This window comes from Falco naumanni, chromosome 10 (genome assembly GCF_017639655.2).
Source record: "Falco naumanni isolate bFalNau1 chromosome 10, bFalNau1.pat, whole genome shotgun sequence".
In the NCBI taxonomy this organism is placed as follows: domain Eukaryota; kingdom Metazoa; phylum Chordata; class Aves; order Falconiformes; family Falconidae; genus Falco; species Falco naumanni.
The window spans coordinates 30,691,092-30,718,659 of record NC_054063.1 but is presented as its reverse complement, the minus strand read 5'-3'; the positions used below and the strand labels follow the sequence as shown (position 1 = coordinate 30,718,659).

The 27,568-nt window shown below is 39.8% G+C and overlaps 1 protein-coding gene across 1 annotated transcript; it reads left to right on the top strand.

The window, feature by feature from the left end:
* The first annotated feature begins 1,059 nt into the window (after nucleotides 1-1,059).
* CSE1L (chromosome segregation 1 like) lies at nucleotides 1,060-26,044 on the top strand. The gene is made up of 25 exons (XM_040609108.1): nucleotides 1,060-1,172; nucleotides 3,864-3,959; nucleotides 4,513-4,655; nucleotides 8,160-8,261; nucleotides 8,703-8,848; nucleotides 9,168-9,258; nucleotides 9,526-9,633; nucleotides 10,525-10,617; nucleotides 11,860-12,027; nucleotides 12,124-12,253; nucleotides 12,977-13,042; nucleotides 14,942-15,144; nucleotides 16,434-16,518; nucleotides 17,277-17,338; nucleotides 18,086-18,222; nucleotides 18,384-18,487; nucleotides 19,051-19,148; nucleotides 20,047-20,197; nucleotides 20,732-20,940; nucleotides 21,677-21,774; nucleotides 21,966-22,051; nucleotides 23,153-23,234; nucleotides 23,675-23,821; nucleotides 24,589-24,820; nucleotides 25,509-26,044. Exons 2-25 carry the CDS (start codon nucleotides 3,875-3,877, stop codon nucleotides 25,596-25,598), a joined length of 2,916 nt encoding a protein of 971 aa, XP_040465042.1. The 5' UTR covers nucleotides 1,060-1,172; nucleotides 3,864-3,874; the 3' UTR covers nucleotides 25,599-26,044.
* Nucleotides 26,045-27,568: the final 1,524 nt, after the last annotated feature.

The window sequence follows — 27,568 nt, the reverse complement described above, 5'->3', positions numbered from 1 at the left end:
TGCAACAAATTAAACTATAAACTGATTTACCTGTAACGGTATAAATATGGAGACTGCATGATATTTCTTATTACTACTCATTCTGGAACCCTCTAGGAAATAAGGTAGGCAGGGGGAGGATGCTGATGAGGAAAACCCTAAAAACTCCCTTTCACGTTAATTCTGTGTCTTACAGTACAAGAAAATATTTTTTACAGCAGTTTATCTGCGTCTCATCTTGCTCTTTGAACTGTAAACAGAACAATCTAAAACAATATCCACTAATACATATGAATACCCCCCAAATTTAAGCTCAGTCTATTAAGAATGAGGAAGATTAAAAATAGTTAACTGTTTATCTGAAGTAGAACTAAGCTGTTTTCTGTCTGAAGTGCAGTTCCCTTTAGTATGTAAATTCAGTTTATTCAGCACCTTTAATGTTATTTCCGTGTAAAATGTATGTTTTCACGTATTTAAAATGCCTAAGTTTTTTGAAGATCTCCATATTAAGTGCATTTACTATCAATAATTTAAAAGAGCATTCCTTGCCAATGGATGTATACATTTTTGAGAGAATACCAAAATTATATAATATGAAAAAAACTATGTAAAGTTTTCTACATGAAAATACTATGTATAATACTGTTATAATATTCCATGATTTAATCAAGTGGTAAATCAATAAAGTTTTAAGAAGTGTTGCTTGTTTTTTCATGTAGTTTAGCTTAAGGCTGGTGAACCTCCAGCCTCCTCTGCTGTTACCCCAGCCGGCGCGGGGATCTGAGCTTTTTTGGGGGAGTTTTGGGTTTTTTTTTAACACCCGGCCGAGCGGGCCCAGGGCCCCTAAGCGCCTCCCCTGCCCCGGGGCCGGGACTACAGCCCGCGGCCCGGCCCCGGCAGCCCCCGGGCGCCCGCAGGCCCCAGCCCGGCTGGGCTAAGCGGCCCCGACTGGCGCCCCGGGACCTTGTGGGAAGAGCCCGGCCATTGGTCGGCCGCCGCCGTGAGGAGCGCGGCAGGGATTGGCTGGCGGCGGAGCGCGTCGGGGAAAGAGAGGCCGCCGATTGGCCTGGCCGCCGCACGGTGTCGCCGCCCAGCGTGATGCGGTCACGGTGCCGCCGCCGCGCCCTCTCACCGCGGTTTGAATGTGAAGCGCAGCCGGAGCTCTCGGAGCCGCCGCCGCGGGGAGTCGCCAGGTGAGGCTGGGCCGCGCTGCCCGGCGATGCTGGCGGTGGGGCGGCCCCGCAGCCCGGCGGCCCGCACTGGCCCGCAGCCGACCGCCGCTCCGCTCCGCGCTGGGCTCGGGCGCTGGGCCCGCGGCGCAGCGAGAGGCGCAGCTCACCATGCTGGGGCGCTTCGGCCCGCCTCGCGCGGTTCGCGATTGGCCGGCGGCCTCTGGGTTTGAGCAGTGTGCTCCCCTCATTGGCTCCCGCCGCTGCCAGTCTGGAGGTGGCGGGGAGGGGGAGGGGAGCAAGTTAGTCTGAGAGTGGTCGGTGCCGTGCGGGGCTCCTCCGCCGCGGCCGGCAGCCCGCGTTGTCCCGGGCGGGGCCCGAGGGGGCCGGGCAGACGGGGCTGGCCCTGGGCCCACCTTGCGGGGGCCGCGGTCCAGCCGGGCCGCCGCCGCATGAGGCAGCGGGAGCGCCGCCGTCGCGGCGGCGGTAGCGGGCGGAATGGAGCGGCCCCGTCCCCCGGATAAACCGCCCGGCGACCCCGGCCCGCGCAGGCGGCAGGGGAGCGCTGGGAGGTGCTGGGCTGCGGGGGCCGCGCCGGCACCGGGGGGGGGGGGGCAGCGAGAGAGGGGGCGGCCGGGCCTGGACGGCTCTGCTTCCCGTCCCCGCTGAAGGGCTCCGGGGCGGCCGCCCTGCCTCACGCCGGCCGGCCAGGGGGACCCGCAGGGAGCGGCGCGGCGGGGCCGCGCTCCGGCTGCCCCGTGGCGGGAGGCGAGGGCGAAGGCCCTCAGGGCAGTGTGCGGGTCGCCTTTCCTGTGCGGCCCGGGCCATGAACATCCCGGGGCGGCGGGAGCGGTTCCTCAGGGCCCGAGGGGCGGGGGAGGGCGGCCCTGCCTGTCCCCTGCCGGGCGGTGGGTCTGGCTGAAGCCGGTACCGCGGAGTCCTCAGGAGCTGGTCCCAAAACACTTTCTGTGGCCTTTTCAGGAGGTACAAAGAGCAGAAAGCCTCGAGCAGGTACCACCGGTTTTCTGGAGTGGAAAACAAAATAAAAAAATAGCTAGGGGAAGAGGGAGAAATACGAGTGAGCAGGTAGCAGGTGGAAATATTCATCCTCTTGCATGAGGGATTGAGTAATGGATTCAAATCTTTGCGTTTGGCCTTCAGAGTAAACCCCCAGTCAGCGTGAGGGGAGTGGTTCTGGCGTGGGCCCCTGTATTGCACGAGTAGGTGGGGTGTGGGTGAAAGGCCCTTCGGGGTTGACATGGCCTCAGTTTGGCTTCACATTTGAGTCAGGTTTAGTCTTGGTCAATGATTTTTTTATGGGTTTGCACCTCAGCCTTACAGAATTACCTGGAGCAAGTAATTCGTATTTTTGTTAATTATGAAAGGTTTAAGTACTACTTTCAACATCATAGTGGTGATGCACAAGGCCATTTTGTGCAGCGGGTGAGCCAGCCGTTCCTGGCGCTGGTTGCTTGTGCTGTACTTTATTGGGATTTTCTTGGCGGATGGGAATTGGTGAACAAGGCTACAGATAAGAAAATCCCCAAAAGGGAGGGGGAGTGCTACATGCGAAGCAGGACTCTTCAGGCGGATTTTTACTTTTTGCAAAACATGTTGGGATCTCAAGTACTCATTAACATTCTTCTAATTCAAGAGGGTACTGTTGCTGTTTTTTAAGGATATAGATGCCATAGTTAAAGTAAAAACTGTGTGGTTGAAACTCCCTGCCTTTGCAAGCATGCTTAAATAGAAACTGTTTATTGCGCTGATAAGCAACATAAAACATATCCAAAGTGGGACAGAGAGATTTCGGTTTATCTTATTAATTAGAAACTTCAGAGAAAAAATGGAAATCTTTGCTTCATCGTTACATCTGAATTGAGTGAATTGTGCTGGAGGTGGTAAGAGAGGTGGGCAGAATTGATGATGATATCCTGACCAACATGTCCATTAAAGCATGTCTTGCTGCAGTTGTAGTGTTACTGTAATTTTAATTATTCCAATTAGTTGTGAAGTTAATATATCACTGTGGTAAGTATGAGAATGTGTGTGGGAGGATTACTGGAGAGGAGTAATTTAGACTTACTGCACTGGAGTTATTCTGTAATAAGTATTGCATTTTAAATTAACTCCCACCCTAATCTAAGTTAATTTTACAGGGTGGACAAACCCTCTGGCTTTGCACAGTCTTTTGTATCTTTATAAAAAATTAATTTTCTGTTGAGAGTTTTCTTTGATAATGAGTATTTAATTTTAAACAAGCTTTGACTCTCCAGTACCCTTTGAATAGTTCTGTTTACAATTATGTAGGGCAGGACTATTCAGCTCTTTCAACCAGGAACAGGTTTCTGCAGCTGATAGTAGTTCTTTAAAAGCAAAACCAAATTCCTATTGTCCTGAAAGAGCAAGAGATCATCTTTTGGCTGAACCAGGTTTGTGGTTTGCTGGATGTATGATCCTGTTCTGAGAGTTTGGTTTCAATAAACTAGACAATAATAGTTACACCTAGCTGGAGAAATTGAATGTTTTTTTGTTTTGTGCTTGGTGCACACTAGCTGATGTTTTATTGGATGAAACATAGAAGGTAGGACCATGTTTTATGAGGTATAGTCAAAAAGAGCTGATGTGTGTCTTCTGTGGAATCTAATTTTGCTTGTGTGTAGCTTAGAGGATAGATTTATATGTATTTATAACAGAACTACTTGTGGATTTTAGGTTCTGCCAAAATGGAGCTGAGTGATGCCAATTTACAGACTTTAACTGAGTATCTAAAGAAAACACTAGATCCAGATCCTGCTATAAGGCGTCCTGGTAAGTGATTCTCATGGGTGACCAATAAAGTTTAGTTTCTTTTTGGCTCCTCTGTCTGTGGATAGCAAACTTCAGTGGATCTTTATGCAATATCCTCTTTGGTGAAGTTCTCAGTATCCTTTTAAAACAAAACCCCCAAAAAACTAATGAGGGATGGTTACAAATATGAATTTATTTTGTTTGCTTTTTGTAATTTTATTTTCCTATATGCCTGAATTATTTTTTTTTACTGTTCTATTTAAACACTTACTTAGAACAGTGCTGCTGTTCACAGGATTTACTTCTAGCAGGTTACAGCTTTTAAAAATGGTGAGGAGGCAATATTTCCACATCCTGCTTTGAGTTTAGAGCTTTTGTTAATAGCAAAAGTGTTAAAGAGCTTAGGAGTAAAGAAGCTACAGTACTATTTGTCAGGCTTGTTTTGTGTTTCTGTTCTTGTGAAACTGGGCAAATGTTCATTCGTTGGTTATTTAAATAGGCACTTGAGGAATCCTAAGATCCCATTAGAAAAAATCAGTTCAACTTTTGCTAACCTTAGTATATTCTTTTACAGCGGAAAAGTTTCTTGAGTCCGTTGAAGGAAGCCAGAATTATCCATTGTTACTCTTAACGCTACTGGAGAAATCACAGGAAAATGTCATCAAAGTTTGTGCATCTGTAACGTTCAAGAATTATATCAAAAGGAACTGGAGAATTGTAGGTATCCTAGTGAGTAGTTGTGCTAAGATTTAATAATCCTTTTTAAGGTACAATAAGATACTATACCGTAACTTTGAAGAATGTATGTACATCTGTACTCTGTGAAAGAAGGTAGATCATTCAGAGAACAAACACAAGGTGTAATTTACTGAAGAGGGACTAAAACGACTGTTGTGGTCCATTCTATTAAAAAGAACTAGAGCTAGGTGGTAAAATGATGAACAAATAATTTTCTCTAATATTACATGCAGATTTTGCAGAAGCACAATATTTAAAGCTCATTTAACTAACAGTAATATTATTTAAACTAAAATTATTGTGTCTATACACATGAGCTGGCCAATCTGGCCTGTATCTATTGTCATGGTGTTACAAACATTTCAAGCCAGCACTGCAGCTGAAAGTGATGATACTATCTTCTCTTTCATGTAAATCCTGGGATGCAGAATAGTGTGGGGCAGTTTATTTTGGTGGCCTTGCCAGTTTAACACTTAGAAGTATTTGTAGAATTAAATGGAAGTATTGCCATTTAATCCCATTTTATCCTTTGTTTCAAAGAGGTCAGAAAAGGTTTTGATTTAGAACTTTCAGCATTCACGGAATTTAATTTATGGTAGAAAGTATTACATTTGAGAGCTCAGCTCCTTTAGCGATGAGAGATTTTAATGGATACTGTTTCTACTTTGTCTCACTGAAAGTCCTGTTTGTATCTGAAAAGTATCACATGTATAATGTTGCTTTACTATGGGGAAATTGGTAAGTGTGTCATCATTGCATCTTAGCTGGTACCTATTTAAAAATTTGCATGTGATTTGTCCCCTCCCCCTCATACTAATACTAAGAAGCTATATCAAACATAACCAGATCAGCACATTGTCTGGCATGATATTTCTAGAACTTTGTTTTTGTAATACCGCACTCTCAAACATTTCTCCCAAACTGCATCTTTATCTGTATATCTGTACTATATTGTGAGTAGAAATAATGTTCTGTTATGGAAAAATTGGTAAGTAGCTTCCTTTTTGTGGATTGCTGATGTAATTCAGGGTGAGATTTTGTTTTGGAGTAGGTGGAGATGCTATGCAGTAAGTGCATCCAGAGGGCTGTTATGATTGCTATGTGGCTTCAGGCACATTGTTTTGTCCAAAACAGAAGCTTTCATTTCAAGAGCAGCTGTGTGAACATAAAACACAGCCATACAGCTAGCTTACCTACATCACATGGTTTAATTTAGCAACCTTGAACTTGGCTGATACAAAGCTCGGTGGAAGTAAAAGTGTTTTGCCTGTTCAAGGATTTCAGTCTGGTAGAGCCTGGAGAGCCAGATGTACAGGGCATGTCTGGAGCAAGGGAGGAATTTGCTTTTTTTAGTTTCAAGTATGTATGTGCTGCCTCTTATGTCTTGTAAAAAGGTCTTATTTTTTTGAAAAGTCTCATCAATAACTCCATAGTAGGATTTGTTGTTGCTGATCTCTCCACTACTTCTGTCCTCATCTGTCTAAATGCGTAGCAGTAAGTCAGTCCTGCCTCCCTACTTAGAGCTTGCTGAGTACAGTTACTGCTGCCTTTCGCATCATATAAACTTGTAAAGCTTAGGTTTTAAAGATCAGCATCTTTTTGTGTTTTTTAATGTATATATAATGATTCTGTACATTCTGATTTAGTGCAATGTGATAGAACAGGAAAAGCAAGTTCTCTGTGTTTTATTTTTATAGCTGCTTTTTTATAGAATCATTTAGGTTAGAAAGGACCTTTTAAGATCATCAGGTCCAGCCATTAACCCAGGACTGGAAAGTCCACCACTAACCCATGTCCCTAAGTGCCACATCTACATGACTTTTAAACACCTCCAGGGATGGTGACCCCACCACCCCAGTGGCAGCCTGTTCCAATCCTGGCCAGCCCTTTAGGTGAAGAACTCTTTCCCAATATCCAACCTAAACCTCCCTGGTGCAACTTGAGGCTGTTTCCTCTTGTCCCATCGCCTGCCCCCCCTGCCTACAGCCCCTTTCAGGTGATTGCAGGGAGCAATAAGGTTCCCCCTGAGCCCCCTCCTCTCCAGGCTGAGCACCCCCAGCTGCCCCCCATCAGACTGGTGCCCTGGCCCCTTCCCCAGCCCCGTTCCCATCTCTGGACATGCTCCAGCCCCTCCACGTCCCTCCCGCAGCGAGGGGCCCAGAGCCGGACACAGGACTCGCAGTGCAGCCTCACCAGTGCCGAGCACAGCGGGACGATCGCTGCCCTGGTCCTGCTGGCCACACTGCTGGGGACACCAGCCAGGCTGCTGTTGGCCTCTTGGCCACCTGGGCACACTGGGGGCTCCTGCCCAGCCGCTGCCGCCCAGCCCCCCCCGGCCCTTTCCCGCCGGGCAGTTCCCAGCCCCCTGCCCCAGCCCGCAGCTGCCGGGGGCTGGTGTGACCCCCGGGCAGGGCCCGGCACTGACCCCGCTGAACCTCACACCGGTGGCCTCGGCCCCTCAGCCCGGCTGCCCAGCCCCCCCGCAGAGCCCCCCACCCCCCAGCAGGCCAGCGCTCCCCCCCAGCTTGGTGGTGTCTGCAAACTGACTGGGGGTGCACTCGATCCCCTCGTCCAGATCATTGATAAAGACATTGAACAGGGCTGGCCCCAGCGCTGAGCCCTGGGGAACACCGCTGGTGACCGGTGTTACCACTAAGCATAAACTGAAATTCTGAAATTGTTACTTTTGGGGGTTTTAATCTCATGGGAAGATGGCGGAAGGGAGGTGAGAAGGAGGGTGGTAGTGCTGTCTGATTTAAGGCATTGTCCGATCACTGAATTGCTCTCTGTAGGCGCTTCCCTCTTCTAATTGCTGTATCATTTCTAGGTTACTGAACTTGGGTGCTGTCATTACAGATAACGTGACTATCACTGCTGTCACTGCTTGGTGACAAGCCTCCTTCTTTTCTTTCTTCATTTCTTTAGCAGAAGCTTTGTAATTTACTACCACTTGGCGCTACTGACTGACTGGATGTTGAAGTGATGGATGTTTTGAACTGATTGGATAACTCTTAAAGTTAATGTTACAGATTTGATTGTGTAACCTGCATTTTCATGTACAATTTCTAGAAAGTATGGCTTAAGGCAGCTTGCACAAAATAAATCTTTGAGATTGGCAGAAGTGAGGACAGAGACGTGATTAGGTGTGGTGGTAGAGGAGACTGTTGGTGAAACTTCTATATGTTACTGGCATACGCACCCACCCTCAGTGCTACTGAATTGCCGATTTGAAAAGTGACTGTTAGAGAAGGAGAAAGAAACAGTTCAAGGTTTCACAGAAAGATGTAATTTCTTTCAGCTGTTCTCAGGTACTGCTGTTACAGGTTCATTATAGGCAGTATCTTTAACAGATCTACTTAGTTTCTTTAACAATGTAATAGTTACATAAATCGGTATAAGCAATTGGTTTCTGAAACGCTAATATTCGCTTCTTGCCTGGAGTGTACTGATATGCCCGTGACTTAATTATTGTTTTAATTTTAGGTTGAAGATGAACCAAACAAGATATGTGAATCAGACAGGATAGCTATTAAAGCTAACATAGTGCCCTTGATGCTTAGCAGCCCGGAACAAATTCAAAAGCAGGTAGTATGTCAATTCCTGGTTGTGTCCGTGAGACTTTTGGAATATTTTAAGCGTGTCTAGAGGCTCTGGTTATTGGCAGAGCTCAGTTCCCTTACCAATGAGATCATCCCAATCCCAATAACTCTGAATATATTGTTATAGCTACTTCTACTTGTCTTTTTTTTTTTTTTTAAAGACTATTACTGTATAATCTTACAGCTAAGTTCTAGCATTAGGCAGTTAAATACAGTAATTCTAGAAAGTGAGACTTTGTGTACACATTTAATTTAGAGTGGAATTGATTCATTTGTGGTGAAAAATAGTAGATACTTAGCCCAATGATTTTTGAATCTGACAAGAACAGGCATTTTCTCAATGTTTGCAACATCTGACATGACTGCTGCATTTTTCATAAAGAGGAGCCTGTTATTATATCATGTAATGGTTATGTTTCCTTTCCAGTTAAGTGATGCAATTAGTATTATTGGTCGGGAAGACTTTCCTCAGAAGTGGCCAGACTTACTGACAGAAATGGTGAATCGCTTTCAAAGCGGAGATTTCCACGTCATCAATGGGGTCCTTCGCACTGCTCACTCTTTATTTAAAAGGTATTGGAAATAAGGGAGTTGCTGTATGGATTGTAAAATTTTTGTTCAACTCTAAATTCTTACCTTTATACTTAATTCTATAGATTTACGAAGTCTACAGTTGTGGCTTCTACTTACACTTACTGGCTTTTTAGTAAGACTTTTAAGTGGTTGTCAAATTGTACACCTTGCATGGTCTTGAACTGTGTTGTTTAGTTCTTGTTTACTGGACAAGTATTTGTTTCAAGGTTCAGTACAAGAAATTAAATGTATGCAGATTAATTTGGTAATAAATGTGAAAACTAGTCTATTTTTCCTGTGTTTCTCCTTCACTTGTCAGGTACCGCCATGAATTTAAGTCCAACGAATTATGGACAGAGATCAAGCTTGTCCTTGATGCCTTTGCTTTGCCCTTGACAAATCTCTTTAAGGTACTTCTTGTTGAAACATTTGTAAAACAAGTTTAATGTTCTGAATTGCTTGTGAATGCATGTAATGGAAATGGAAACTTAAGAGTAGTTGCTCTGAAACCGTTAATGAAGTTCAGACTATAAAGTCATGAAGTGAGACCTGTCAGGATCAATAAGGGGAGGAAAAGGAACTGTATTTTCTAGTTTTTAAAAGATGACATTTTTGATACCTCTTGTCAAAGTGGTTTTCATGTGTGTTGCTTGACTGAATCTTATGTCTTTTTCTAGGCAACTATTGAACTTTGCAGCACACATGCAAATGATGCTAGTGCTTTGAAGGTTCTCTTTTCTTCTCTCATTCTGATTGCGAAGCTGTTCTACAGTTTAAATTTTCAGGTGAATCTCTTTGTTTTTCTAATAGTTCTGCTTTGATCTCACGAAGCTGTTAAACTTTTATTTATAGGATTCATTTGAGGCACATTTTAAGGCCATGCTTTATCACAAAAACAAAAGTTGACAGTCTGCATCAATGCTGGAGTAAAGGCACAGTAAGGATGGGGTTAATTAACATGTTAGCTTGGCCCTATCTAAGGAGATGTTGGCACAAAGGAGGTGTTGTGTGAGTAGCTCTCAGAGTATGAGCTGTGAAAGGCAGAAGTCAAACGCCCAGTTTGTATTCACCGTGCTTCTTTATAACTATGGCTGTACTGACATGAACTCAGTCATGCAGGTGAAAGTCAGTTAAAACTAGTAGCTCTGTGGTACTATAGAAGCAAGTGATTCTGGAAGCAGCGTGAGGTTTTTTGTTTTGAAATCGGATCTGAAATTCTAACATTATTAAATGCACTGTATGAAAAATGGTAAAAAGCTACTTTGCTGAGGTGACATATTTAGTGTCTCAACACAAACGTTAAGTGTGAAGTGTGGTGGTCATGCCTTGATTGCTTGTGCTGTTCTTCCATATCGGGCAAAAGAGCAAGCTGGAGTAAAAGGGAGGCTTGTACTTTCTTGTTCTGAGAGAAGAGGCAATAAGGTTCTTCCTTTACAAAAGTGTAAGCTGTAGAGCATGTAAGCAAGTAGTTTATTTGGAAATACTGTATTCCAAAGCCTCTGGAGGGGTTTCATTTGAGAGCAGGAGGGGATAGCGTTTAGTTTTGAAGATTGTTTTCCATGCGTTGTTGTCCCTCAGTAGATTGTAAGGTAGGTACATACTACTTACAATGCAGGTATGTTATCGCAGCAGTGCAATCAGGAATTAAAATGTAGATTTATGCTTTTTCTTCACAGGATCTTCCGGAGTTTTTTGAAGATAACATGGAAACATGGATGACAAATTTTCATAGTCTTTTAACTTTAGATAATAAGCTTTTGCAGACTGATGTAAGTACTGCATAAACCTCCTGGTTTGCCTCTGTAGTGGAGAGAGTTGACTGAGAGCTTGGTTCTAACTCTGAAGAATGTAATGTTTTCTTTACTGGATAAACAAAGGAATAGAATGGCTATAAGGAGATGGAGTTTAAGAGAAGTTGCCCCGTTGTCTAAGAAATATGAGGTGCAATTCTTGAAGATGTGTCTCAGTTACAGGTATACCCAGCTGGGCACAGAATCAAATTACAGATACTCACCAATGAGTAGATTCTTTCAAAGACATCTGATGATTAGAGTCACAGTGCTCAAGTTTTCTGTACCTTTCAGCTGGTTCATGCATTATGTTTTAGAAAACAGGATATCTTAAAGAACTGGAAAGAGTTGAACATAGAAGACATGGCATCCATGAGTATTTCAGCATTTGCTTTGTCTAAGAATTAGTAGTGTTGCAGGTAAAAGTTGATACCAAGTCATCAAGTCTCAAATTAATTTTCTGCGTGCTTTCTGCATTTGAAATGCTGTCTTCCAGATACGGTACAGTAGTTTGCCACATGATGGAGCCAAAGCAACTCTGTAATACTTTGCAGTACATAGGGAGGCGTGTTACTTGAGTCCTGTGCTGTACGCTGCTGCTAAAGAAGCTTTGCTGCTCTTTTCTCTTGTGTCTGTGGGCTGTTGCGCAGCACAGACACAGACGTTCATGCAGCTGTGTGCTGAACTGAGGTCAGGAAGTGATATGCATTAAAACTGAAAGGTGGGGACTGGGGGAAGTGGGGAGACAGAACTGGGTTGGTGTTTGGTTGGGTTTTTTTTTTTCATTCCAGCTCAGTTTCCCAATTGACTTTGCTTTGTGGTTACAAGCATCTGTGCTGGTATGGGGAAGGGGCAGGAACTTTCACAACTATTCCAGTCTGAAGTAGGAAGATACAATGTGTTCTAAGCATATGTTTTCAATGCCTTGTGTTTTCTTTTTCCTATTACATTTGTAAATTAATTTCACGTCAAACTTTGTCAGGTCTAAATGATTTAAAGTGCATAGTACTTCCATTTGAAATGTAGGTATGATTTATAACTTGCAGTGGAGTTCGAGTACAAATCAGCAAAATTGAGTAATTCTAGGGGTGTGAGAGGGATTTCTTTCATCTCTGTTTAAAACATGGTACAATAATAGTATAAATATTTCATTCAACTGTTGATATTTTTAAGTAGTGTTGAAGTTTGGATGTTTAAGTTCTTGATTTTGTTTTATGTGAGGATGAAGAGGAAGCTGGATTACTGGAGCTCTTGAAATCACAAATTTGTGATAATGCTGCTTTATATGCTCAAAAATACGATGAAGAATTTCAACCCTACCTGCCACGTTTTGTAACGGCAATCTGGAACCTGTTAGTCACGACAGGCCAGGAAGTGAAATACGACTTGGTAAGTTGTTATAAACTGATCTTGTCAAGTTTGATAATGAATTACAAATCGGCCAGTCATGCTAACACTGTGTGTATTCTGTTTGTGTTTTTCTAGCTGGTTAGTAATGCAATCCAGTTTCTGGCCTCGGTTTGTGAGAGACCACATTACAAACATCTGTTTGAAGACCAGAATACATTGACAAGCATCTGTGAAAAAGTTATTGTTCCCAATATGGAATTTAGAGGTAACTTTTTGAGACTTAGGTTTTCAAAGACACAATAAAATCTACCTAATATAATGACACGTTGCTTTGCAGGACTAAGAATTGGGGATTGCCTAGTGTGTACTTCAGTACTAGATTCAAACCCAAGTTTCTACAACAGATTGCTGTCCTATGGTGGCTTTGTAGAATTGTGTGAATATATTTTTATTACTTATTAATTTGTCGTCTTTTCCATTTGAGATCCCAGTATATGAAGTCTAGGTCATGTGCCACCAATAACTTTATATGCTTAAAGTGACTGTCAGAGTAATTCAAGGAGTCTAAATAGGCGTGGATATCAGGCCTACTAAATTGTAATGTCTATTTTTCCAAGTTTTCATGGCCTCATATTTATTGTAGTAACTAAGATGCAGTGAAGATGGATTGCAGTGATAAGGAGCTTCTGTGTCTTAAGTCTATGATTCTGGAAGCCTCTTTAAATATACTTAGTGCCGAATGTGTCTTTTTTCTTTTTTTTTTTTTTTTTTTTTTTAAATCAGACTACATCAGCTCATGAGTGTGAAAGACTGATTTGCGGGCCAGAAGCAAGCCAAACAGGCTAGTTTGGCTCGATATTTCTGATTAATTTCTATTAATATTATAGAAAGTGCTTGGGAAAAAATAGCAAATAGATAACAATACACCTTTTTATGAGAAAAAACAGAGACCTCAGTATTTAAACTTCTATCTATTTTATATTTTCAGCGGCTGATGAAGAAGCATTTGAAGATAATTCTGAAGAATATATCAGAAGGGATTTGGAAGGATCTGGTAATCCACAGATTTATACTAAGAATACTTGCTCTTTAAATATAGCTCTTAAGAGCTGAAGGAATTTACTGAAGCTTTTATAACAACGTATTTTTGAAATTAGAAAGGTTCCTCCCTCCCCCGAGAGATTTTATCCAGTTTTGATCAAGTCTACCGTCACAATACGCCCATCACAGTGTCTTTGTTTTGAACAATGTTTTTATATGTTGGTTTTTTTTCCTTAATTGGACTGGTAGTCTCCTGCACTGCACACGTTCTCATTTCAGCAAATACAGCCTGTAAGTCAGTGGTGAATAGTAGCCACAGTTGTGTGTTTAGTTCTTATGTGTAGGGTTTTAAATAACATAGAGGGGCTGTGCCTGTATTTAGTAGTCTATCATGTTTAAACTGAAATTCTGACTGGTGTTGCATACAAATCTGTGATCAAGCCAGCTGGACGCCAGCCAACCCTTGTACACCGGCACACTGTTCAAACCAGTAGAGTAACTGTCCTCAAAACACGGTGCCGTGCTAACAGAGCTACTTGATCTTCTGATTGTAGTTGTCTGGTCTGGTCTGCAGCCAGGTCAGAGCACAGATGAACCAAAACTAGATCTGTGTGACAATTCTGGACATGCTCTTCTGCACTACTAACCGTTTATTGACTGACACTTTTAGATTAATGGCACTTGATAATAGATTTAAGAAATTACTGTGTGCTTGCAGTGGAGGACAAAATTGGAGGAAAATGTTTTTCAACTATTTTCAAGCAAATGTTCTATCATTCTTATCCAGGATTGGCTGCATTTTAGGTATTTGTGAAGCTTTTATTTGTTAGCTACTTTTGCTTTTAAGAGAACTGAGGCAAGAAGTATTTGTGTTCGTCAGAGATTACTTTTAAAGAAGTCTTCTGTTGCATTTAAATTCACTTGCTTTCATTTTCCTTCTGTCTCTTGCATTAGTATATTGTATTAAAGGCCATAAAGGCTAGCTGATGACTTTTTTCCTTTCTTGAAACTAGGAATGTGTATAGGTTGGGTTTTTTTATTGTGTTGGTTTTGTTTGTTTGTTTTTTTACAAAAATGTACAGATTTGGTGTGATGGGCTAAGTGCCATCCAGTAGCTTGCTGGCTCCCCACCCTGCTGCAATGGGATGGGGGAGTGAATAGGAAGAGTAAAAGCAAGAAGACTCTTGGATAGAGCTTGTGAAAGAAAGAGGAAGAAAAGAGAACGGGGGTGTGCAAGTCAATGATTTACCACCTCCTGTGGGTAGACTGATGGCCAGCCTGTCCCTGAGCAATGACAGCCTCCCCAAAACCCCTCTCCCCTCAGTTTTTATTGCTGAGCATGATATTATGTGGCATGGAATATTCCTTTGGTCAGTTTGGATCAACTGTTCAGGTGTTGTCCCCTCCCAAGTTCTTACCCACTTCCCAACCTACTTTCTGGGAAGGCAGAGCAGGAAAAAGAGAAAGCCTCGACACTGTGCAAGCACTGTTCAGCAACAGCCAAAACACTGGGGTGTTACCAACAGTTCTAGTCACCCGTACAAAACACAGCACCATATGGGCTGCTATGAAGAAAATTAACTCCATCCCAACCAGACCCAGTACAATTGGGGGTGTAATTGTAAAGGTAGTAAAAAGCTTCCCCCTGCACGCTTGCTGAACTGTGAATACACATGCAGTGGTGGTAGGTGTCCGTTCCTCTCCTCTCTTTGTTGTACAAATAATCCCTATTATGGCAGTGAATAAAAGACTTAAATGTTTTCCTACACTTCGGAGTGGAGGATTGCAATGATTAACATAAAGCGTGACTGTAACTTGAGAAGCTGTACATTATTACTAATTTATTATTACATTTATTAATATGAAAAATGTATACTTTCTCATATCTAAAGTGTCTTTGGTTCTTGTGCAGATATTGACACCAGGCGCAGAGCAGCTTGTGATCTAGTCAGAGGCTTGTGCAAATTTTTTGAAGGACCTGTGACAGGGATTTTTTCTGGCTATGTTAATTCTATGCTGCAAGAATATGCAAAGAATCCATCTGTTAACTGGAAGCACAAAGATGCAGCTATTTACCTTGTTACGTCTTTGGCATCCAAAGCTCAAACACAGAAGGTACTCTTACATTCTATTCATTTTGATCCATATGTATTCAAGTAGTATAGTGTACCTGAAGGCCTGCAGTCCATTTTATGCTTTTCAGGATGGGATTAACTATATTTGTAGTAGTTTAATGTTGTTGAGTTTAAAAGTTGTCCATTATTTAATCCTATCACAGTTGGTAATTTGGTGGTATCTGAACTTCAGATAGATTGGGCAAAGTCAACAACCATGTGTGACCATTTGGCAGGTCTTGCTAGCAAGTGCGCAGCAGCCAGAGAAAGAAACAAAATTAGCTTAGGACTAGAACCTCTGAGCTTTTAAATGGTGCTGAGCTAGAGCTTGTAAGCCATGGAAGGCCAAATTTAGCTTTGCAGAAGTAGATCAGAAATGTTAAGCAGACTAGAAGGAATTTAAGTGACTTTTACAGTTCTTGTCATTATATTTCCCAGTGTTGCCTGTGGTTTGAGTGTTTATGATTTGATTATGAAGTGTCATGGGAATGCTCATGATGGCTGGAAATGGGTCTTGTTTGGGAGAAAGCAACTAATAGGCTGGATACATTGAAAAGTCACACCTGAACTAAACTGTATTTGGAAACAGTTGCATTGTATCAACTATCCTACAGAACAGATTTTAATATACTAGTATTTAAAGTGTTATTATAGTTAAAATCTATGTGGCTTTACAAGACTTATTTGAGGCAAACATAGTAAAATATGTTGTACCTTTATGAAATTCTGCTGGAGGTTCTTGGTCTTCTCCTGAAACTCTAGCTACACACTACTGTGCAGTAATTGCTAATGATAGCGCTATGTAGCGGCAAATATGTGATAACATCACTTAGAATACTTGACTGATAAATATCCATATGCAAATCCTGTTTTAAAAATTAGTTGCATTTTCAAGTGAAAACTAAGTAGTCATTATTTTGCTGCCCTAATTCAGAACTGGAATTCGAATCCTAAATGTTTCCTTTTTTAAAAGGCCCATCACAAAAAAAGTATCAAGGTAGCAAGATGCTGATATTTTCTATCTAAAAGTTTGGTTGATTATTACCTGTTATGGGCTGTATTCCTCTACTCAGAGCTGGTAACTGAACCTCAGTAGGGCTACAGCTGAAACCAAGGCACTGAAAACGTAAAGAAAATGGTTGACGCTTTGCTAAAGATGCAGTTTCAACAATCTAATCACATGCATGCGTGCCTTAGGTTCCTTTTAATAAAAGCGCATAAAAATGAGTAAGAAAACTAGCTGAATGACAACATCTAAAACCAGAGTTGATTGTTTTTTTGTTTTTCTAGCATGGAATAACACAAGCCAATGAACTTGTTAATCTGACAGAATTCTTTGTGAATCACATTCAGCCTGACTTAAAGTCTGCTAGTGGTAAGTTAATTTTGATATGTGATTTATCTGCAGCCTTGACATTGACCATTGTTTCTTAAGGCTCGAGCACTCATATATCAGTATAATCTCTGAGACAGAAGACTCTTAACACCTGGGGGTTAAGTTAACATGGGGGGGAAAGTAATTAAAATTTGTTTGACCAGCAACAAATGAGCTTTTAAACAAAGGTGGATTACCACATGCTATCTCCAAGATCAGGGGGTGTACACACATGGTTGCTATCCACTACATGCTTAAGCTTGTTGAATCGAAGTAATTTGATTTCTGTATTTGAGACCATGTGGCAAACTTCTGTGCTGTACAGAACTCTGAAAAGTTCCAATACTGAAGGCTGGGTTGTAGCCTGTATCAGTCCATATTGATGAGATTATGGATGTCTAGATTTAAGCCACATAACTTATTTTATGATGAAGCATAAAGTTAGGATATTTGGAATGTAGTTTGTTGTCTTGGAATGTGTAACTGCAGGCTGTTAACATCGGAGCCAGAAGGGGAAACTTCATCAGAAAGAGCTGGACTGTACACTCAGTGGTACTGGGGTGTGATTTGTACCTAAAACTGATATTCTAACAGTGCCCATACAGAACTTGAGAATCTAAGCAACACAGAAAAATATTGGATGTATTGTTTTTCAGGAGAAAAATTGTGACTTAGCGTGACCTCTGTGTAAAGTACATATTCAGTAATCATATTTATGTGAAAAGTATCAACACAATTTGCATATTTTTCTATTGCAGTGAATGAATTCCCTGTGCTAAAAGCGGATGGTATCAAATATATCATGATTTTTAGAAACCAAGTAAGTTTTTCTTCTACTCTTATGGTAAAAACATATTGTAGTTTCTTACTTTATACTTGCCAGGCCTAATTTATCTTGCTTGGCCATATGTTAACTCAACAGGTGTTTGATAGTCATATATAACACTTCATGCTGAATTTTTAGATTTGAAAGTAAATGATATTGTTATAAATATCCAATTAACATGTAGTCTGTATGCTATCCATATGCTGTGGGAGCACTGAACATAGCATGCTTAGTTCTGTGACACACTCAGACTTTTTCAAGTGAACGTTAGTCTAAATATACTTGATTGCTCGTATCATTGCAGTTGCTGCTAAAGAGTACAGCAACTTTGTCCTTTAACTTTCCTGATCTGTGAGATGCAGTAAGAAAATATATTATTACTTCTAAATTTTAGATTCTTTATTCATCTCTTATGAAATAGCTCTGATTTTTTTTTTTTTTTTTTTTTAATTCCCCACTAAGGCAAAGTAAAATGGAAAAAGAAATATACATTAGGAATATATGCACTTACTGTCCATCAAATGGAATATTAATGTTTGGGGGAGGTATATGGACTGTGACAGAAATGGGTACCTCTTGGTTTGTCAAGGTGTGATTTAGCAACTGGAGTAGCCTTCTAAGATTTCTTCCTCTGCCAAGCTTTCAGTTTGTAGCTGATGAGCTCAGAGTGGTTATGCTCTAGTGTTGAACCATCTGTATTTTTGTGTAACATATGTATAATTTGTTGCTGTATTTTTGTAGGTACCTAAAGAACAGCTGTTGGTATCTATTCCTCTCTTAATCAATCATCTTCAAGCAGAAAGTATTGTTGTCCATACTTACGCAGCACATGCTCTTGAAAGGCTGTTTACTATGAGGGGAACAAATAATACTACGCTGTAAGTTTTCAAGCAGAAATAAATTCATTGCTTACGTAGGTTTTGTCCATTAAGGATGAGAAATATCTGTAAGGGAACTTTTCTTAGTGTTAACAATATTGTAAAATGCTTGTAGTTTGTGAATGTATCTCATCGTTAAAGAGCTGTGTTTTACTTAACAGCATTACAGCTGCAGAAATGGCACCATTTGTGGAAGTGCTATTAACGAACCTCTTCAAAGCGCTGACACTTCCTGGCTCATCTGAAAATGAATACATTATGAAAGGTAAATGCTTTATGAGTTCTGCAGTAAAAGAGTCACTTTATTAACTTGTGGTAAAGGCTTCTAGTTACAGACTACTGATACCTTTATTTGAAAAACCGAATTTATGCAAACATGCTAAAGAGGTATGTGCAGCCTGCAGTTATGTACCGAGCTGTATTAAGTTATTTTTGACTAAACCTATGGTACCAAAGAGAAACACTAAACATACTGGTATTGTGACAAATGACTTCTGAAATGGTAGTCAAGACAGCTACCTGAGCAGTGTGAGTAGGTGATGTGAGTGGGTTATGGCTAATAGTATGCCAAGATTTGAGACTTGCCCAAGATAAATGGTGGTCTTTGCAAAGTTGCTTAATCTTGCTCCATCTATAGAATAGAGATAATGAGGCTTTGCTTTTTCTTTTGTCATGATTATACATTGATGGTTCTTGCAGCAGGTGCTCTTATTGTACCTAATTTCTTGGAATCCAATTTAATAGCAAAAGATAAAGGATTTAGGCATATGATGGATGACAGAAGTGTATGTTTGTCTTCAGGAGATAATACTTTCAATTTATTTTCAGCCATCATGAGGAGTTTTTCTCTGCTACAAGAATCCATAATTCCATACATCCCTTCTGTCATCACACAGCTTACACAGAAACTGCTGGCTGTCAGCAAGGTAAGGAAACAGGCTGAGCAAAATGTTCACTTTCTGCCTTTCAGAGCAGTCTTTCTAAAGATTTACGTATACCTCGTTGTTCGTGTTCTGTTAGGACACTCTAAATTGTTCAGTATTTTCTGACGAAAATAGGTTAAAACATGCTCCTAGTGAAGTACTGTCTTTCTTTTAGATGTACTTTTAAATCATTTGCCTCTGCCCTCATCCGAAATTTGGAAACAGCATATGAAATCTTTCCGTAATACTAGTGTGTTGTAGTATAAATGGTTTCTTGTGCAGAGGCCACCATTACAATAATTTGTTTTTTCTCACAACTCTTTTATTCTTTGTCTGCAAAGCTTCTGAGGCTAACGTTAAATTTAGGCACTGAAATGTGGAATTAAGTTAAATAAATTACCCTCTTGCTTTTGGTGTGTAAAATTCTCTTGGCATTTTGTCAAGGTGGGCTAATACTCTTGAACACTGACATTAGGCAGTGCTTTAGAATACCTTCATCAACGATCCAAAAACCTTATGCTATGTATAGTTTTAAACTTAGCTGTAGCATTTAAGTGTTCAATAAAGAATGGACTAGATGTTTAGAGGCAAGGTGTGAAAAGGATTTTTCTCCATTTTTTGTTTTGTGATACTTTAACTGCTTGCTAGTTTGTGCAGAGCTTCTGAAAAACATTTGTCTTTATAGTATTTATAAAAAGCACCTCTCCTTTGTGCTTTAAAGGTTTTAATGTTTGCTTTTATATATAGAATTAAATTCATTAACGTATTAATAAGTCATAAATAAGTTTCTTTATTCCTAATTGCTACTTTACACTTCATTTGAAATAAGAGATATATTTTGCTAAATAAGTGACTTGGCTGCAAATTTGGGTTGATTTATCTGTTTCTAACTTGTTTTTAGAATCCAAGCAAACCTCACTTCAACCATTATATGTTTGAATCCATATGCCTGTCGATAAGGATAACGTGCAAAGCAAACCCTGATGCAGTTGGAAGCTTCGAAGAGGCTTTGTTTATGGTGTTCACTGAGATACTACAGAACGATGTGCAAGGTAAATTACAATCTGTAAGTGCTTGTGCTCTCTCTCTGCTACAGCTGGTTGCTATGATTTACCTCATGGCAGTTTTTCTGTAACACAGGAAATTGAAGTGAGAACACAGCATATTCACAGTCCTAATAACACTTTTAGAATGCGTCTGGGTTGTTCCATAGAGTACGTTGACTGTATTAACTTAGTTTTAAAACAAGCCATATTTTTTAAATATCTAGCAATCACAACTCCAAAGCAGCTGCTTATTATTTGTTAAATTGCCTTTTTTTCTAGTAGTTTGTTTTCTGTCTTCTGAAACATTAATAGATAGAGGAAATGTAGATGTCCAATGCTTGTGAATTTTTGGAATAGTTAAATTTGGGAAGTGGTACATGTCACCAAGGTTTTATTTGTTGGAATCTTGATTCATAAAATACAATTGCTGGAATCAATATCATAAAATTGTAGGTTCAGTCAACAGTTATGTGGTTCCTAGGAATTGACAGTGACCAAATTGCTGCATTTGTAAATGTCACCTTTTTTTTTTTTTTCCAGAGTTCATTCCGTATGTGTTTCAAGTGATGTCCCTACTTCTAGAAATGCATAAAAATGAAATCCCATCATCCTATATGGCATTGTTTCCTCATCTACTTCAGCCAGTATTATGGGAAAGGACAGGAAACATTCCTCCTTTGGTCCGACTCCTGCAGGCTTATTTAGAGCGGGGTGCCAATACAATAGCAAGTGCTGCTGCTGACAAAATTGTAAGTTGGATTGATTTAGTCACAGTGTATGCCTCTAGACATGCTGATTTAAGATCAAAAACTATGAGGAACTTTTTCCTTTAGTGAATACCTAGACTTGTGCAGAATATGTGCTTGTTCTTTAAATTAATGGTGCTTATTTAGAAAGACAGAAAATATTATGATGCAGTTAGTGAATACCTAGACTTGTGCAGAATATGTGTTTGTTCTTTAAATTAATGGTGCTTATTTAGAAAGACAGAAAATATTATGATGCAGGCTTTTTGGATGCTTTTCCATTTTGTGGATAAAATAAATCCTAGACTGGCATGCTTTTGTCAATTAAGATGTAAAATTGCTGCACTTAGTTATTTTAGGAGTAAATAGCCAAAATATTGGGAGATCTGAGGATTAGTGAATTCAGTGGGAGATTTATTCTGCATACTTAACTTGTGTTATTTCTGCTGCATGATCTGCTATAGTCAGACTTGATTAGACAGTGCCATTGACGAAGCAGACATGCATGTTCAAATTGGCTTTGGTGTTCATTTGATCAAGGTTAATCTTAATGCTCAAAGGAATGTCACTTGGTCCTGATAGAAATCTGTCTTCCTTGTCCTTAACTACAGAAACAGAATCCTAGTTTAGGTTGGGAAAGCTTTTGCCTTGGTGTATGTCTGGATGGTAAGAGCCAGCTTTCTGGTAGGTCACGTATGAAGAACTGTTGTATCGAGTTTTGTATTTGCTTTGCTTACAGCCTGGATTGTTAGGTGTGTTCCAGAAGTTGATTGCCTCTAAAGCTAATGACCATCAAGGATTCTATCTTCTAAACAGTATTATAGAACATATGCCTCCGTGAGTATGAGTTGAAATTACATTCCAAACTAACTTCGGCAGACTTTAATATTTGGTATGTTTGTACACTTCATAGTTAATATTTAACAACTGAAAAATGTCACATTTGAACAATTCTATGTGTGTTTTATGTGAAATGAGATTAGTAAAATTCTAGTATGAATTGAATAACTTACTCTTTTAATTTCCAGTGAATCAGTTGACCAGTACAGGAAACAGATCTTCATTCTACTATTCCAAAGACTTCAAAATTCCAAAACAACAAAATTTATTAAAAGTAAGTTTCTTGCTACAGGAAAAGCTTCAGCACCGGTGATGCCAACAGTTTAGAACACGCAGCTGTACTGAATAAGCATCCTGTTGTCCTGTGATTATGCGGATGAAGGGATACTGGTGACTTAACATCAGTGACTTGCTTCAAATTATTTGTGTAATCAAGGGTGGCCTATAGGGCAGCTGCCACAGGAGGTGACACTTATTTCATGAAATTTCAAGGAATGGGAAATGGAACTAAAATAAGAGAAAAGACTTGTGTATTCCCTTTGCTGTCTTACTCTGTGTGATATCATTGATTTTATGAAAGTGTCTCCGCTTAATCTTCCACTAATACCAGCAGACTTGCACACAACAAAGTAATACTGACCATACTTCCTTTTGTTACATATAGTTGTGTGTCTTTACTGTTAAATATCCTATACTTTTGAGTCATTCTGCCTTAATGTGACTTAAGTTATTGATAAGGTCTTATGTTAAACTAGCAAAGCTGTGATAAATTATTGAAACAGATATTCCGGTTATTCCTGCTCAAACAGGGAGATTGTCGTGCTGATTAAGTGATTTTAATACTATCACTACAACAAATTATGCAATGTCTGTTACTTAATCCTCTGAAGTCTGGTTAATGCCACCTAATAGGAGCAAGAGTGATAGGATTGCTTATAGTGGTCTTCCACAAACAAAATTGAAGTGGTGCTCTTAATGCACTGTGTCTGTGCTCTGGTACAAAGGCCAAGCAAAGGGATTCGCAACTGATCTGAAAAATTGCATTGCATGAAGTTCTCTGCTAAAAGTATTGAAGAGTTCCTTTGATACTTGATCTGAAACAGTTGTTAATGGCTTTTCTAATGCTTTATAACTGCTGTAAGGGGGGAAAGGACTGGATCCTGTCTTAGTTGTCTTACTGCCATGTTTTAGTGTGTTGCAGTACATTAAAAGATCAGAAGTTAAGCAAACTTCCAAAGTAGCAAGTTAATATATTTCATTAGAACTGAACATTTATAAAGATTGCGGTTTCTATCCCCTTGAAAAACTTGTTAGAATGTATTTTGCTTGTATTGACTTTCATGTTGAGTTTTAATTTGACCTTTTCTTTTTACAGGTTTCCTAGTCTTCATTAACTTGTACTGCATAAAATACGGGGCATTAGCTCTGCAGGAAATATTTGACAGCATACAGCCAAAGTTAGTATGTTTTGGTTTTGACTTTTTTTTTTAATTTAAAACTGCTGTGTAGTTTTTATCTTTTAAAGTAGGAAATAGTTGTCTCTAGCTAAATTGAGAACTCTTATTTGTCACAAATTTGACTAGCCAGATGTTTGTTCTAATGTGATTGATTTATTTTTCTGGCAATTTTTCTTTTTCTGATTTGCTACCCACAGTTCCCCATCAAGATACTAACCTCCTAAGCAGGTCATAAAAAGGAAAAAGTGATGTTTTTATTTTTTTCCCTTTGTGAAAAATTTGTGTGCTCAAATTTCTGCTAGGCATCCGTTGCAACAGGGCAGCATCCTAACAAATTACCTGCTCTTCTCTTTTTCCTATTGATTCATACTGGGGGTGGGTGGGTGGCACAGTAAGGCTAAGAAAGCTTTCTAATACTTTTTCTTTTAATGTCGTAATAGGATGTTTGGAATGGTTTTGGAGAAAATTATAATTCCTGAAATCCAGAAAGTGTCTGGACAAGTTGAAAAGAAAATCTGTGCTGTTGGAATTACAAAAATATTAACAGAATGTCCTCCCATGATGGACACGGAGTACACCAAGCTGTGGTACGTAGGATACTTCTTCATGTTCTGTTAGTGAGGCTATTTGGTTATTTTTTAAAAAAATGTGAGCTATCATCAAAGTATATTCTTCAAATAAACTGTTGTGATTTCTTCAGGCCTGCTATTGTTATGAGGCTGAGTTTTAGGCTTTTCAAAGCAGATGCCAGAACTGGTTTGAGATTTTTGTGGTGGAGGTAGCACTAATTGGGCTAGCTAGGATTGCATTTAAGAAAATAGGCTGCTCTCTTTTAGCTCGTATACTTTCTGAAAAGCTAGTCAGGAGGCCTGAGCATACTTACAACCTGACAGAGAGACTGTAAGATGTTAGCTTGACAGTAGAATTTTGGGAAAAGCTCTCTGGGAAGATTGTAAGCCAGTTTAGCAGTCTAGGATGTCAGGTAGCCTAAATTTAGTGATAATGACTGGATCCCTGAACTAGAATTTCTTTTAAAAGAAGTACTGGGAGAAAAGGTATAATCTGGAAAAGAATTGCTATTCTTAGCTATATGTCATGACAGTATGACCTGATAAAAAATAAATACGTTGATCATGCTTTTAATATGAGCGTCTGTGTTATGCCTGTAAAATGCACAGATCCACAACTCTTCTAGTCCAGCTTAGACTAGACACTTAACATTTCAGTAGCTAAGCGAGTACCTGCAGGGGCTAAATTGTAAAGGGTTCCAAGTAATTTGAACATTCTTGTAAAATACACCCTGTCCTAACATATTTTAAGCACTAAAAATTTATCCTCCCCCCTTTACATATAGGACTCCTTTGCTGCAGGCCCTCATTGGCCTCTTTGAATTGCCCGAGGATGACACTATCCCTGATGAAGAACACTTCATTGACATAGAAGATACTCCAGGATATCAGACTGCATTCTCTCAGCTAGCCTTTGCTGGAAAAAAAGAACACGATCCTGTAGGTCAAATGGTGAACAATCCTAGAATCCATCTGGCACAGTCTCTGCACAAACTATCTACAGCATGCCCAGGCAGGGTAGGTGACTTTTACAATGGCAGGCTAATGCTAAATTCTACAGAGAATAAATGCTTTTTTGTTGATGGGTCCCTTTTGCTACTGTTTGATAATCAGCAAAATGATGTCATAACCAGAATGCAAGGTAACGTTCTCTTTTATTCTTTAACGGAATATACCTTTTGTAAGGTTTTTTTCCCTAATGACCTTAGAAGGGCCATATTTTCACATTAATTAATTTAGCAATAACCTTAAATAGCCATTTCTTAAATGAAAATTTATCTAATTGTCCGTATATAACTAATACTTGACTCCAGTTCAACTGTATGTACTCAGGAAATTTCAGGTAATTCGTGTTAAATTAAACAAGTTCAGCTTCAGGTAACTATTTTAACCCATAGTGTCTTTTTTTTGTTCAAGATTTTGGTAAGTAAAGACTGTCTGAGAGATCGGGTGTTTGCTGCATCCAAATATCTGCTTTAATAACTGAAGGTTTTCTTTACTCTTCTTTCGTATTTGATTCAGATAAGTGCATAAAACTGTCAGCATCAGGAATTGTAATTCCAGCAACTGCTTTCACAATGAAAAACTGCTGCTCTCAGGATGTCATTTGACTTTGTACCATATGTTGACACAGTGATTAACAGGATAATAGCAGTAGTTTAATGTATACACACAATGACACTTCTGCTCTATCGTGTGTTTTAAGGTTCCATCAATGCTGAGTACTAGTCTGAATGCAGAAGCGTTGCAGTATCTCCAAGGATACCTCCAAGCTGCAAGTGTGACACTGCTCTGAATTGCATATATTCCACAAGCAAGATCAAAAGCTGTTTTGTTATAACAGAAGGTTGACACTGACTTTTTTTTTATAGCAAAGCTCAGACAAAATGAAAAATGCTACTTGAAAATGTATTGCAGAATCCATCTTGTAAAAGATAGATGTGGCTTTAAGCCGAAACTGAAAGAATTTGGTGGTTTGTGTACTCATAGATAAAAGGTGGCTAACTTCCATTCCCAGTTTAATTTCAAAGGGAATAGTCATAGCGGTTTGTTATTGGATTTATTTGAAATCTGCATCTGCAGTGTTTGGATAACATTTTGAAATGTATGGAGAGCACTGGCTGTAGAAACTCACTTTGGTCACTAAAATTCCTTTTCATTTTGATGTTGTCCTTTGTATTTCTTTTGTCTTTCCTTAAACTTTATCTAAATTGTGAATAAATAAGAAGTACTTGTTTAAAATGCCTGTCACTGTGCGCTTACTGTTTTAGAAGAATGTAGTTGGTTTAAAAAAAGATAATGTTTTAAATTTAGGGTAGAAAATAAAATAGTGGGGCTGTGAGGATTTTTCTTTTATCTTAAATAATAGTTTAAGTACATTGTAAGAGCATATAGAGCAATTCTAAAACTTTGGCAGAAGATCCAAAGCTATTATTGCTCTTGATACTCATCAACAGCTGCACCCCTTCTCTTCAAACGAGACATGTCAGTGTAGCGCAGTACAAGCAAGTAATACACCCTCTTAGAGAGGGTGTCAGTCTCCAAGTGGATTTTTAGTGATGTGTTAAAACTGAAGCAGTGATCTTAGAGTTAAGTTTAACTCGGATGTTCTCCCTGTCTCCTCGTAAATATGCTGATTAGGTCTGGTAGCCTTGAGTTCTGGTAGCCTTGAGTTCTAAATGCATCCGTTTACCTTGTAGTTATGGCTGTTTACGTGACTAAATGCCTGAGCCTTACTGTGTTCTCAGATGGCCTAGGCACCAAACTACTAAACCATAGGCTTTTAGAGCACTGGTACTGCAGGGATATAAATAAATCTAATTATAGAGACTGGAAAAACTCCTGTATAAGAGTGAGGTCTCAGACTTACATGATACTAAGCAGTGACATATGTGATAGATTTTTTTAGTTGTCCATAGAAACTCTCCAGATGACTTGAATCAGGACTGGGTTTTTGTAGTTAGAATGCTTGTTGAAGCTGGGCCTCGTATGAAGGAAGTTACTGAATTTACTGAGGGTGAAACACAGGGCAGGATCAGCTGTCGTTCAGTTCCTCCTTAGTATGTGTGGCTGCCATGTGAGGATGCGTGCTGGCCATATCTCTTAATATATAAAGAAATGAGTTGCTTGTTAGACAGTGGATTTAAACTACTAAGTGCCTAAAAATGTGTAAAATGAGTTGGCATTAACGGTTTTCTTGAATCTGGTCTGTCATGCAGTCTCAGACCCTCTTTGTTCGTAGGTATGAAGTGAAAGTAGTTCTCAAGAGTGAAATAATACAGTGGCGATCATGAAAAGCATCTGCCTTAATGCTGATGAGAGAGACTGTGATGCGTGTTACAAGTTTGCCGAAGCGCCTTGCAGAACGAATTTCAATAGACAGGCTGAAACCACATGGGAGTTGTGTGACATTTGCAAGGAACTGAATGCCTACCTCGAATGTCAATGTTAATTGAGCTGTGGTCATTCAAAACCTGCCAGCCAAAAGGATACTTGGAACGCTGGTCTGCAGCTTGGTCTTTTTCCTTGGATAATAGGGAGAACAATTCTACAGAGAACTTGCAGTCTTTTTTTTTCTCGTCAGCCTCAAAGAACCAAAATTAAATCTGTACTGGTGGTCATGTAACAGTAATTTGACATGATATCTTTGCATCTATTCAAGTAGACAACCTGTTCTGCATGTATGCTAGATAACCCTGTGCTGAAATGGGGTTCTTCAGCACTGTGCAATATTAAGGGGCTCGTATTAGACCATCTTAGTTCTGC